The sequence below is a fragment of the Lissotriton helveticus genome, chromosome 1_2 (assembly GCF_964261635.1).
Source record: "Lissotriton helveticus chromosome 1_2, aLisHel1.1, whole genome shotgun sequence".
Taxonomy (NCBI): Eukaryota; Metazoa; Chordata; class Amphibia; order Caudata; family Salamandridae; genus Lissotriton; species Lissotriton helveticus.
In genome coordinates this window covers 442793399-442807523 of record NC_136058.1, presented here as the reverse complement: position 1 = coordinate 442807523, position 14125 = coordinate 442793399, and the positions used below count along the sequence as shown (strand labels likewise).

At 43.1% G+C, this 14125-nt stretch overlaps 1 protein-coding gene across 1 annotated transcript; it reads right to left on the bottom strand.

The window, feature by feature from the left end:
* Positions 1-317: 317 nt before the first annotated feature.
* Positions 318-5587, bottom strand: LOC144807687 (uncharacterized). Its single transcript, XM_078673328.1, has one exon. The coding sequence runs from the start codon at positions 4874-4876 to the stop codon at positions 3884-3886; it is 993 nt and encodes a 330-aa protein (XP_078529454.1). The 5' UTR covers positions 4877-5587; the 3' UTR covers positions 318-3883.
* Positions 5588-14125: the final 8538 nt, after the last annotated feature.

Below are 14125 nucleotides of genomic sequence, written 5' to 3'. Positions count from 1 at the left end.
ACTCAGTTTCACCGAGCTCCTTAGCCTGCGATTGGGAATTGTTACTTTGTGCCCCAGCACTGCAGACACAGGCCTCAGAGTGTTTGTAACTATCCGTCCCACTAGCAGCGTCCCCTTTATTTATTTGTGTGAGCAGCTCAAGAAAGGCACAGAGAACTTGACAAAATTAGCCCTGCTATTGCTTAATACACTGCAAATGTGAAACACTTTGGGGCTCAGGGACTGTATAAATAATAATGTCAGGAAACAAACGTAAATTAAAAGCACATTTTTTTTATTCGCTAAAAATTGTTAAAAAATGTAATTTCCAAGTTCCCCATAACTATTTAAAAATATTTACACTCTCATTTCTGAGTTTAGTTACAAACTGATAGTGGGAAAAAACATGATGTATAAAAACTGAATCCAAAAACGTCTTCTTACATTATTTTATGTTTCTTGTTTTTAAAACAGGCCGTCGACCTTTCACATGAAAATTAATATAAGGGCCTGACATCACTTCTTGTGACGTCACTACATGTGACGTCATTGTGATTTGATATGATAATGGGCTCCCTTACTATTTTCCTTACTTCTGCCCTGTTATTGGCATGACATGAGTCTATAGCTATTAAAAATAAACATATAAATTCACAGGTGTTCAGCCCGTTTCTCTAGTGATGTCACACATTGACATGTATTCTGTACAAATAACATGCTGTTCCCCCTCCTTTAATTTCTCTCTTTTTCTCCCCCTTTTTTGTCTCTCGCGCTCTCTTTATCTCTCCCCCTCTCTATCTCCCTCACACTCCTGTTAGCTTTAGCTTCGTGAATGTCACTGCCACTTCTGGCATTCATACGACAAATCCTTCAGAACATTTGAGGACAAGGTGCAATCAAGTGTGGAAGACAAGTTGCTGGGAGTGCAACTGATTGTCCAGGCACATATATGCTTTTGATGTGGGATTTCGCTATTTCACCACATTCTTAAACCAGAGTCTGCTGCTTACAATTGTTCATTTATGGTAAAAAGTAGAGTTTGGCAAGGCACAAAATGAATAGGGAGCGCCAAGTCGGGGAGGAGGCCACGGGTCACAGTTAGTTATAAGGCCCGAGGCACGAGCTGATCCAACAACCGATAACAGCGTGTAAAAGATGCAGCAAACGTTACTTAAAAACAAGGTATATTAATTTTTATATCTAAAAATAGGGTATTTCTTAAACACATATGCTTCGCTTTAGTTCATTACATATACTGCAGTGGCATTTGTTAATAGTAATACATAGATTTTACCAATGAAGCTTCCATCTCCAGAGCCCTGACAACAACATGCCTACTTTGGGTGTGTTGGGTTTATATGTTTTATCACTAATCCTACAAGTTAGCTGAAAATACCATTGTTAGTCCCAGTATTGTTCAGTGTTGTATTTACAGGAAGTGTGATCAAGTGCGATTGAATTTTTTTCTTTGTATCTCTTCTTCATCAAATAAAAATCAAGAATGTTTCTTTTATTTAATCCACACTGAGCTTGCCTCCCACTGTGTATCCTAGTGCATCATGTTGCTTTGCCTTGTGTACGGAAGTGAACAATCTCTGGAAACAAACACTTTTATAACTCTGAAAATACTGTTATCTGTTTTTCTTCTTTACTGGTAGTCTGGTCTTCTTCACACTTTCAACGCCCTTCTATGTTTTCTCCCTGTGCGTTCGCTGATGACTTTGTAGCTCTGATAATCAACTAAAGCTATTCCCACATTCATTGCACTTGAATGTTTTTTCTCCTGTGTGAGTTCACTGATGATACCTTAATGCTGAAGAGAAGCGAAAACTACTGTCACATTCACTACAATAATAGGGTTTTTCCCCCGTGTGTGTTCGCTGATGACTCAGAAGTTGTGATAACCAACAAAAGCACTTTGCACATTCACTGCACTTGAATGGTTTTTCTCCTGTGTGAGTTCGCAGATGACACCTTAGTGCTGAAGAGCTGCGAAAACTACTGTCAGATTCGCTACAATGATAGGGTTTTTTGCCCGTGTGTGTTCGCTGATGACTTTGTAGGTCTGATAAATGACTAAAGCACTTTGCACATTCAGTGCACTTGAATTTGGTTTTCCCCTGTGTGTGTTCGATTATGTGTTTGAAGTTGTGATAACTGACTAAAGCACTTTGTACATTCACTGCACTTGAATGGTGTTTTCCCTGTGTGTATTCGCTGATGTGTTTGGAGATTTGATTAGCGACTAAAGCACTTTGCACATTCACTGCCCTTGAATGGCTTTTCCCCTGTGTGTCTTCGCTGGTGTCTTTGAAGGCTTGATAACTGACGGATGTATGTCACTACAACGCATACTTTTACAACGCATACCTTTACAACACATTTTTTTAAACGCAAGATCCATTACAACGCATTCCATTACAGCGCATGCCATTACAACGCATCTTTAAAAACTACCTTTACAACGCATTCCACTACAACGCATACTACCTTTACAACATATACCATTACATTGCATGTAGGGTAAGTATTGGATAGTGTAGGGGTAAAATTTACTATTCTAACTCCAGTGGGGTGCAACAGTAGGGTAAGTGTTCGATAGTGTAGGGGAAAAAATTACTATTCTAACTCCAGGGGGTGCAAAAGTAGGGTAAGTGTTGGATAGTGTAGGGGTAAAAATTACTATTCTAACTCCAGGGGGTGCAACAGTAGGGTAAGTGTTGGATAGTGTAAGAGTACTATGTGTATGCGTTGTAATGGTACGCGTTGTAATGACTGCGTTGTAATGACATTCGTTGTAGTGGTATGCGTCATAGTGACATGCGTTGTAATGGTTGCGTTGTAATGGCATGCGTTGTAATGGATGTTACATTGTAAAAGTTTTGTTGTAAAGGTATTGCGTTGTAAAAGTTGCGTTGTAAGTGTTGTTTCCCTAACTGACTAAAGCTCTTCACACATTCACTGCGCTTTAATGGTTTTCCCCCCCTGTGTGTTCGCTGATGACTTTGTAGGCATGATAAATGACTAAAGCACTTTGCACATTCAGAGAAAAAAGAAAAACCAAAGGTGGTGATGGACAGAGCGTTGACAATACAAACACTCACCCCCAGTCAACTGAAACAATGGATTTAGGCCCAGATCTCTGTACTGGGGTGAATGTATGACATTGTTCTGCATTCTGTCCATCACCTGTTGTTTTTGCTTTGCACATTCAGTGCACTTGAATTTGGTTTTCCCCTGTGTGTGTTCGATTATGTGTTTGAAGTTGTGATAACTGACTAAAGCACTTTGTATATTCACGGCACTTGAATGGCGTTTCCCCTGTGTGTCTACGCTGGTGTCTTTGTAGGTCTGATAACTGACTACAGCTCTTCACACATTCATTGCAATGGTATGGCTTTTCCCCCGTGTGTGTTAGCTGATGTCTTTGTAGGTCTGATAATCGACTAAAGCTCTTCCCACATTCATTGCACTTGAATGGTTTTTCTCCTGTGTGAGTTTGCTGATGATTCCTTAATGCTGAAGAGTAACGAAAACTACTGTCACATTCACTACAATGATAGGGCTTTTTCCCCGTGTGTGTTTGCTGATGACTTTTTAGGTCTGATAACTGACTAAAGCACTTTGCACATTCACTGCACTTGAATGGCTTTTCCCCTGTGTGTCTACTCTGGTGTCTTTGTAGGTCTAATAATCGACTAAAGCTCTTCCCACATTCATTGCACTTGAATGGTTTTTCTCCTGTGTGAGTTCGCTGATGATTCCTTAATGCTGAAGAGTCACGAAAACTACTGTCACATTCGCTACAATGATGGGGTTTTGCCCCCGTGTGTGTTCGCTGATGTCTTCGAAGGCTTGATAACTCACTAAAGCACTTTGCACATTCAGTGCACTTGAATGGTTTTTAACCCGTGTGTGTTCGCTGATGACTTTGAAGGGTTGATAACTCACTAAAGCACTTTGTACATTCAGTACACTTGAATGGTTTTTCCCCCGTGTGTGTTCGCTGATGGCTTTTAAGCACTGATAATCGACTAAAGCTCTTCACACATTCACTGCACTTGAATGGCTTTTCCCCTGTGTGTGTTCGCTGGTGTCTTTGTAGGTTTGATAAGTTACCAAAGTTCTTTACACATTCACTGCACTTGAATGGGTTTTCTCCTGTGTGAGTTCGCTGATGTCTTTGAAGGTTTGATAAGTGACTAAAACTCTTTACACATTCACTGCACTTGAATGGTTTTTCCCCTGTGTGTGTTCGTTGATGTCTTAGAAGGCTCGATAACGCACTAAAGTACTTTGCACATTCACTGCACTTGAATGGTTTTTCCCCTGTGTGTGTTCGCTGATGAATTTGGAGGTTTGATAAGTGACTAAAGCTCTTTACACATTCACTGCACTTGAATGGCTTTTCTCCTGTGTGAGTTTGCTGATGACTTTGAAGGTTTGATAACTGACTAAAGCTCTTTACACATTCACTGCACTTGAATGGTTTTTCCCCTGTGTGTGTTCGTTGATGTCTTAGAAGGCTCGATAACGCACTAAAGTACTTTGCACATTCACTGCACTTGAATGGTTTTTCCCCTGTGTGTGTTCGCTGATGAATTTGGAGGTTTGATAAGTGACTAAAGCTCTTTACACATTCACTGCACTTGAATGGCTTTTCTCCTGTGTGAGTTTGCTGATGACTTTGAAGGTTTGATAACTGACTAAAGCTCTTTACACATTCACTGCACTTGAATGGTTTTTGTCCTGTGTACGTTTGCTGATGAATCTTGAGTAGTGATGACAAACTAAAGCTCTCGCTGCATGTGTATGATTCTTCTTTCTTGGTTAGTGGCTGTGGGTCGGGTATATATTTGTCTACATCCCTTGACTGTTTTTCTTGATGGGCCAACATGGCTGATAAAGCACTTGTGTTTTTCTCACACACTTTATATGTGTGCGGTATTTTACACGTTTGATTTCTGTTTTAACAATAAAATACAATAGCCACCAAACATTTGCCACACTTCTAATACGTAAAAGGTGTCTTTGTAGGCGATTGTGCCTTTAGATTGGATTATGGCTATGCACGCTTGCGGGTAAAGCTGTATCTTCCCTTTGGCCGATGCAAATTGAGACAGTCTGTTGTATTGTAGATACAAGAACTCCTCTTTCTTTTACCCGTCAGCTGTCTGGCTCTGCTCTGTTGTGCTTTTCTCTGACTGTTGTGAGTTACCCAGAAAGAGTTTACAATTCACCTAGAGTACTAAATGATGGCTTGTCATTATATTAGAAAAAAGAGCACTGCGGTAATCGCATCATACCGATCCCATGATCAAAGGTAGTGTTGGACACTTGTTTATACAGGAGGCGGTTTGTTATTGTTGTTGCCTTAATTTTCCTAAGGTCATTTCTTCGTCTTGTGGCGTGGAGGTGCACAGCTCAGCCTCTTACAATCACTGAACTGCCCTTGATGCTTCATCCGGGATCTGTCAGTTTGTGTGCAGGTTCCCCTGTCACCGACTGCGCTGATGTTTTCCTGAATATTGTAGCTCATTATTTCTGCTATTATTGAAGATTTACAGCATTAGCTTCTTTATTGATGGTCATTTCATACATCCAAGGATGGTTTTCTGTTGGATGTAAAGATATTTACATTACTAAATTGAAACATAATGGAATCAGAATTCACAATGTTTAACTGATTGTAAAAGAAATTTCGGAGGAGATTTACCAAATCTCCACACAATGCAGTGCAGCCCCTCCCCCCCCAGCGCAAGGCTGCGCTGCGCTTCGTTGCGCGACAGGAAGGGAGAAGGAGAGGACCATATTTTCAAAGATATGGCTCTCTCCTTCCCTTTCCCTTGCGCCGGCACTGATTACAACAGCCCTGCGCCATGCACACACCTTAGCACCAGAGCACTAGGGTGTGTGTGTGTGAGTCCAGCATAGGTTTTGTACAGGAAGGACACCTTTCCTGTACAAAATACTATGCCTAGACATGATGGAAAGCTTTTCCCACTTTGTATACGTGTTGCACAGTGCAGCACGCATGCAAAGTTAGAAAAGGAAGGAGAAATGAAAGCATTTCTCCTTCCTTGCACCTAGTTTAAAAGGGTGCAGTTCTCACGCTAAACCCAATCCACTGTATTTGGTAAATTAGGTTTAGCATGAGATACCTTGGGTGGTTGCACGGGAACGGCCATACACCACCCTTGGCAGGCCCCATGGCGCAAAGTAATGTAACTCAGTGCTATGCGCTGCTTCACATTAATTTTACATTATTTGCTTGAAAGGAAATTATGAAAAAGGGATTTTGTGCTGTTTTGTGCCACTTTTGTGATAAAAATACGGCACAAAATGTTAGTAAATCTCCCCCTTCTTCTTTACCGCCTTTGAAACTTAGCAAGGAATATTTCATCATACACAGATATTTAACGAAAAAATCTGTTGATAGGGTAACATCTTATTAATGTCTGAAAAGGAGGTGACTTACTAGTGTTTACAGAGTAACTTAGCAAAGTAAGGGCGCTCACGGAGCACCCAAGTGCTAGAGGTATAGCTTAAGATAGACGCACATGGTCAAGATTTCATTTAAACAACAATAGAGTTTAGAAAAAGAGATGGATGAGGTGGGGTAAAAAATGTCCAGTAACTCTTCACGAAGTATACAACAAAAGCAACTCCATTCACACACTTCTTCTCGCTCCTTTCCTATTCACTTAAGATCATCTCAAATACCAACTCCTGTCTTTACCTCGCTGTTCATAAGTCACCTTTGACACTTTCAACAGCTCCCTTGGTTCAAGCATTTCTGGTTTCTTCTAACCTGGAAGATTGGAACATTATTGTGGTTTGAGGGGGGTTTCCTATCGCCATAACATCTGTCTATCTCCCTGAAACTAGTGCAGCCTACAGCACCCGGTTCTGGCCCCGAAAGATAACTTTCAAATGCAAGCCTTTAGTTCTTCCTAAAGTAGATAAAGTTCTGTAAGATGCAGCTCCTTCCGGGGCTTTTGTGTAAAACAGAACGAGGGGGTTCACTGTTAGGCCCATCCTTTACATTATAAGCGCAGATCAGGCAAACAAACGTTGATTCGTATAATTTAATATTCAACGATATCAGTCATTTAGTACTTATAGAGAATCCATCACAACCAATAATTTACCTGACATATCCCCGCAGCAGATGTGTGCATATTACTCTTTTTTCCCCCTTTTCCACATTACATGGCATCAGGTATAATGGTGTCCTTTTGGGGCCCAGGATGCCACTTTGTGACCGGATGGGCATTTGGTAGAGCGGGAGGAGGTGTAAGTTATCCACAGGTGATGCAGCATTTCTACCGTTCCATATTTCTCATATTCAAGTTTACCTAATTTACTGTCCTTCTGCCCCTCTACTGCCTTCTGGCTGCGCACTCACTCTGTGGGGTTCATCAGAAGTCAGATAACGGCCTGATAGTCACAAGGCCCTGGATCTCACTTCTTCTACAACACTTATTGCAGACATAGGGCCCGATTCACAGAATGAACTTAAGACTAAATCCTAAACTTACTACTATTTGGTATTCACAGAATGCACTTACTACTTTCGGGATTCACAGAGTGAACTTACTACTTTCGGTATTCACAGAATAGATTTAAGACTACTAACTTTATGTCCGCACTCGGGCCGGAAATTCCGGCCCGGAGGCGGAGCTTCTGGTTTGGGGGAGGAGCGTCTGGCTTGGGGGCGGGGCTTGCAGCCCAGAGGCGGAGCACCAGGCCCAGAGGTGGACATTTCAGCCATGGCTAAATCTCCACATCCGAGCCGGAAGCTCTGCCTCCAAGCCGCAAGCTCCACCTCCGGGCCGCAAGCTCCGCCTCTGGGCCACAAGCTCCACCTCCAAGCCAGGATTTTAGCTGGAAATCTAGTTTACTAAATTACTAGCGTAAGTCCGCAGAGTGCGGCGGAGTTTCCCTGGCACTTTGTGGAGTTCAGCGCAGTAATACTCTACGGACTACACCAAGGCCTAATCAAAACGTGACAGATATCCTGTCTGCTTCATTATAATTGCCACAGGATGTAATGCATTTTTAATGGGGTGGGCAGGATACCTGTCACATTTGTGATGGAATAAACCATCCGCTGAAATCTAAATCAGGCCTTTGGTGTACATTGTGTCCAGTGTGGCTAGCTGGACTTGAAGGATCTTGTGGTTTGTGGGTCTCTGACTGCTTTTAGGTTACTACCAGGCAGAAATGATGTCAGCTGCGCCTTGTGCAGATCTTCCTTTCTAGGCAGGACTTCTGTCAGCTGCCCTTGTGCGGATCTTCCTTCCAGGCAGGACTTCTGTCAGCTATGCCTTGTGCGGATCTTTCCTCCAGGCGGGACTTCTGCAAGCTGTGCCCTGTGCAGATCTTCCTTCCAGACAGGACTTCTGTCAGCAGCGCCTTGTGCAGACCTTCCTTCCGGGCATGGCTTGTGTCGCTTGCACCTTGTGTTGATGTTCCTACCAGGCAGGACTTCTGTCAACTGTGCCTTGTGCGGATCTTCTATCCAGGCGGGACTTCGGTCAGCTGTGCCCTGTGCAGATCTTCCTTCCAGACAGGACTTCTGTCAGCAGCACCTTGTGCAGATTTTTTATTTCCCTGTATTACACAAGCATGTACTTTTGGGATGTATCTGGCACCCCTGCCTCCACACTGGAATGGTGGATTGTTATGACTTTTGTTTTATGTGTTGCTAGCGTTGGACACCATTTATTTTCTTCACCAGGGAGCGTGTAAAGGGCGCAGGGGTTGCTGGACCCTAATTAGGTTCATATTTTGCCCTCACATTATCTTTTAAACTTGCTAATATTGTGATGAGTAGTACTTTCGTTTCGTACATGCCTCTCTGGCACCCCCCCGGAGGTTGTGCTATAAAGACAGATCTATGGCCTAAGGTAAGCTCTTCTCCGTACGGGCTTAGACTGTGCTCACCGCTGGTCCTCCTGTTGGTTTCACCCCCCAACCGGCTGTTCGTATCCGCTATGTACAGGATGAGCTGCTCACTTTCTAACCTTTAGGTAACCCTTGTTTAGGCCCTACTTTGATTCTGAATGATACTATCGGCGAGAATAGTTGCCCAGATTGAAAGCTCACTCTGAGCACCTCCAGGATTGTCGCACTTAGCTCTCCTACACTGCATGTCTTCAGGTTACCCACTCCTCAGAGAGAAATCAGAGGCATGTCTATTAATGCATGGTCTCTAATAGAGAGTGCATCCTATTTTGCGGACTTTCTAGAAGTTTGTGCACTGGATTTTGCTTTCATCACTGAGACCTGAGCAGATGCTTCATCCCACCCAGATCTAATTGTTGTGCATTTTCAGGCATGATCATTTGGGGAAAGGGGTGGTGGGTTAACAATCATTTACAGGGACAACCTCAAAGCCTCCTTTGAGACATTACCGGCCGCATCTGATTATGGAGCACCTGCATATAAAATTGCTCTTTCTAATAGTGACTCCTTCAATGGGGTACTATTAACCAACCCCCAGACCTTAGGACAGCCTTCTTAAATAGTAACAATCAGCTCTAGGACATTAAACCCAATTCCCTTGTTTCACTCTACTCGGTGACTGCAATTTCCATCTTGAAAATTCTGCAGATAAAGATAGGATCGATCTCTCAGACCCTGGGGAAAGTCTCGGTCTCACCCCGTTAGTGACGGCTCCGACACACTCAGCTGGCCACTCATATGGTATTTTCTCAGACAATCCCTCAGCTCAATTCACTACTGCACGTCCACTTCTCTGGTCAGACCATCGTGCAGTTATGCTTCAACTGAATTTGGAAGCTGATGTTCTCACTGTTCATCCTCAGCCGCTGTGGTCCTTATGCCGCTCCTGGCAGTAGATTGACTCCAGTCCCGATTCGCTTGTTGCATTTAAAAATCAGAAAAATAAAAAAAAATTCCCTCTGAACCTTGGTTTGACGAGAACCTTAGAGCTCACAAACAAGCCTGCAGAAGAATAGAAAGGAAACGGTACATCCACTATGATCCCTGTGATAAAATCCAATATAAGCAGGCCATTCGGGCCTACCAGGATATGATTTTTAAAGCAAAATCCCATCACTGTGTCGTCAAAATTAAATCTTCTTTAAACATCCCCAAAGAACTCTTTGCGACAGTGATAAAACCGAGCAAGCTTCCTGAACCTAAAAACATTACTGCCGACCAATCCTTCTGCAATTTTTTTGCAACTTTTTTTCAAGATAAGGTCAAAGCTACCTATAATACGTGTTCGCACAAGCATCCTCCCTGTGATGTAACCAAAGAGAAGGACATAGGCATTGAACTGGTAATGATGGCTACCACCCCCTCAGACCTCGCAGAACAACAGGAAATAGGCCAGCAAAGGAGTTGGGATCGGGTAGTGTCGGGTACTGGCAGATACCACCTCCCCGACTCGATCAGTACAACAGAAAATACGGCTGTCCCTCACTCTATGACACGGGGAGCCTGTCCCTCAGTCGGAGATACGTTTCTGCTATCTTTAAATCTTCTATTGGTAGATCAAGTTCAATCATTATTTAGCCAAATTAAATGAGTGAATGCTACAAGTCGGCAGTTGGATGTAAAAAAACTGTCTAAAACTAAACTCGGGTAAAGTCAAGGTTCTGCTTTTTGGCAGGAACACATTGTCTGGGCCCCCACCTGGTGGCCACAGGAGTTGGGGTGCTCCCTACCCCGATTACCAGAGTCCAAAATCTTGGTGTATACTTTGACAACAAACTCTTTTGAAGGACACATACATTTTGTCACTTCCTCCTGTTTTTTCGTACTCCAAATCCTCAGTAAAATCTTTACCTTTATCCCTTCTGGATTATGGAAATCCCTGCACTTATTCTAGCTAAAATAGATTATTATAGCGGATTTATTCACCAACATTCAGAAAAGATTCTAAAGGCTTTCCTTCCTTCCCTTTGTGGTCAGTCGGTTCAAGTCCTGATGGACAACACTATCGCGATGTGGTACATCAACAAGCAGGATGGTGTAGGGTCGTACCGTCTCTGTCAATGTGGCTCTCCCTTGGATCCCGGCCCTCCCAGAATTCTTCACTTACCACCTGATGCCGTCTCCAGGCACCTCGGGGACATCCTTAACAGGATGCTCAAGTCTATTTATTTTCCTGAGAAGTAGAGGACGGCCTCCGTTCTGCCTCTCCTATAAAAGCCCAACGTAGTCAGTAGCAATAGAAATAATTACAGGCCTATCTTGCGCCTTCCCTTCCCTGCAAAGGTTGTGGAGAAGGCTGCGAACTCTGAACTTTCACATTTTATTAATTATAATTCACTTCTGGATGCCAGCCAATTTGACTTTAGAAGCCAACACATGGGCTATCTCTGAATACTGCCTCAGAAGAGATACGGCAAACCCTTGACACAGGTGGAAATGCTGCCCTGACCTTGTCGAACTCCCTGCAGATTTCAACAGTTAACCAAAGCCTTCTTATTGACTGTCTCTTCACTTTAGGGATCAGGGACAAGGCCCTTAAGTTCGTTAAATATTTCCTTTCAGATAGAGAGCAATTTGCTGAGTTCAATGGCGTCAAGTCGCCCTCTTTCTGTCGACCGAGTGCAGTTCCGCAGAGCTCTGCCCTTAGTCCGACCCTTTTTACCTTAAATAAAACCTCTTTGGCTAACCTTATAAAATCATTTGGCTTTGAAATGGTATCCTCTGCTGATGACACCCACATTGTGGGGTTTGTGGCCAGCAACCCTGAAGACACTGCAGCTCGCTTCCATGAGTGTATGCTACAAGTCGGTAGGTGGATGTCAAAAGACTGAGCTCGGTTAAAATCAAGGTTCTGCTTTTTGGCAGGAACACATTGTTCTGGGCCCCCACCTGTGGCCACAGGAGTTGGGGTGCTCCCTACCCCGAGAACCATAGTCAAAAATCTTGGTGTATACTTTGACAACAAACTCTTTTGATGGACACGTAAATTTTGTCACTTCCTCCCGTTTTTTCATACTCCAAATCCTCAGTAAAATCTTTACCTTTATCCCTTCTGACTTACGGAAATCTCTGATCTCTGCACTTATTCTTGCTAAAATAGATTAATATGTTGTGCTGTCTGTTGCTACATAAATAGGAAGTAGATTCCAACTGCAGTAAGAGTGCAGTTTCTTGCAGTCAGAGTCCAGGCACAAGGACAATCTGGCACAAACAATGCAATAACACAGGCCATGCACGAGGAGAATCTGAAGCAAACAATGCAATAACACAGGCCAGGCACGAGGAGAATCTGATGTTAACAATGCAATAATACAGGCCAGGCGTTGGGAGAATCTGACGCAAACAATGCAATAACACAGGCCAGGAACGAGGAGAATCTGATGTAAACAATGCAATAACACAGGCCGTGTAATAGAATAATCTGATGCAAACAATGCAATAACACAGGCCAGGCATGAGGAGAATCTGACGCAAACAATGCAATAAAATGTGACAAGCACTAGAATAAACTGATGCAAACAATGCAATAACACACGCCAGGCGCTAGGATTGACGCAAACAATGCAATAATACAGGCCAGGCACTAGGAGAATCTTATGCAAACAATGCAATAACAAAGGCCAGTGAAGAGGAGAATCTGATGCAAACAATTCAATGACACAGCAGGCACTAGGAGAATCTGATGCAAACAATGCATTAACAAAAGCCAGGAACTAGGGTTGATGCAAACAATGCAATAACACAGGCCAGGCACTAGGAGAATCTGCTGCAAACAATGCAATAACACAGGCCAATCACTAGGATTGATGCAAACAATGCAATAACACAGCCCAAGCACTAGGATTGATGTAAACAATGCAATAATATGGGCCTGGCATTAGTATTGATGTAAACAATGCAATAACAAGGGCCAGGCCGTAGGATTGATGCAAACAATGCAATAACACAGGCCAAGCACTAGGATTGATGCAAACAATGCAATAACACAGGCCAAGCACTAGGATTGATGTAAACAATGCAATAACATTGGCCTGGCATTAGTATTGATGTAAACAATGCAATAACAAGGGCCAGGCACTAGAAGAACCTGATGCAAACAATGCAATAACACAGGCCAGGCAGTAGGATTGATGCAAACAACGCACTAACACAGGCCAAGCACTAGGATTGATGCAAACAATGCAATAACACAGGCCAAGCACTAGGATTGATGTAAACAATGCAATAACATGGGCCTGGCATTAGTATTGATGTAAACAATGCAATAACAAGGGCCAGGCACTAGAAGAACCTGATGCAAACAATGCAATAACACAGGCCAGGCATTAGGATTGATGCAAACAATGCAATAACACAGGCCAGGTACTAGTGTTAATGCAAACAATGCAATAACAAAGGCCAGGCACTAGGAAAATGTGACGCAAACAATGCAATTACACAGGCCACGCACTAGGATAGTCTGATGAAACAATGCAATAACACAGGCCAGGCACTAGAAGAATCTTATGCAAACAATGCAATGCAACAATGCAATACAATAGAGAGAGAAGTTGGCGTAATGGCTAGCGCGGTCAACCTCAAATCTGGGGAACCAGGTTCAAGTCTCGGCAAGGACGAGCAACATCCTGTGATTCTGGGCAAATAACTTAATCTCCCAGTGCCTAACAAAAATGAATGTGTCCTCGTGTAATGCAACTGGTGCTCGTGTAAAGCACTCTCATAACCGATACCTTCGGGTCAAGTTTGCGCTATATAAAATTCTGTTAAAAACAAAAATACAATAACATAGGCGTGGAGAATCTGACGCAAACAATGCAATAAAATGGGCCAAGCACTAGAATAAACTGATGCAAACAATGCAATAACACACGCCAGGCACCAGGATTGGCGCAAACAATGCAATAACACAGGCAGCTTGTTTCCTTTCCAGTAAAGAATTGGCTTGGTAGTTTGGTCTGCCCTGTTCCCATGATGCACTGGGCCAGGGACAGGCTAATTTGCATGTAGCCAGGTTCTGAACTGGGATGGTGCAGTGAGCTAAAAAACTGTGATGGATCAAGTCCTGATCTTTTGACTGGGTATGAGTGTTCTGCTTAATTCAGATGCTCTGTCCATCACCACCCCCTTTTCTGAATCATAACACAGGCCAGGCACTAGGAGAATCTTATGCAAACAA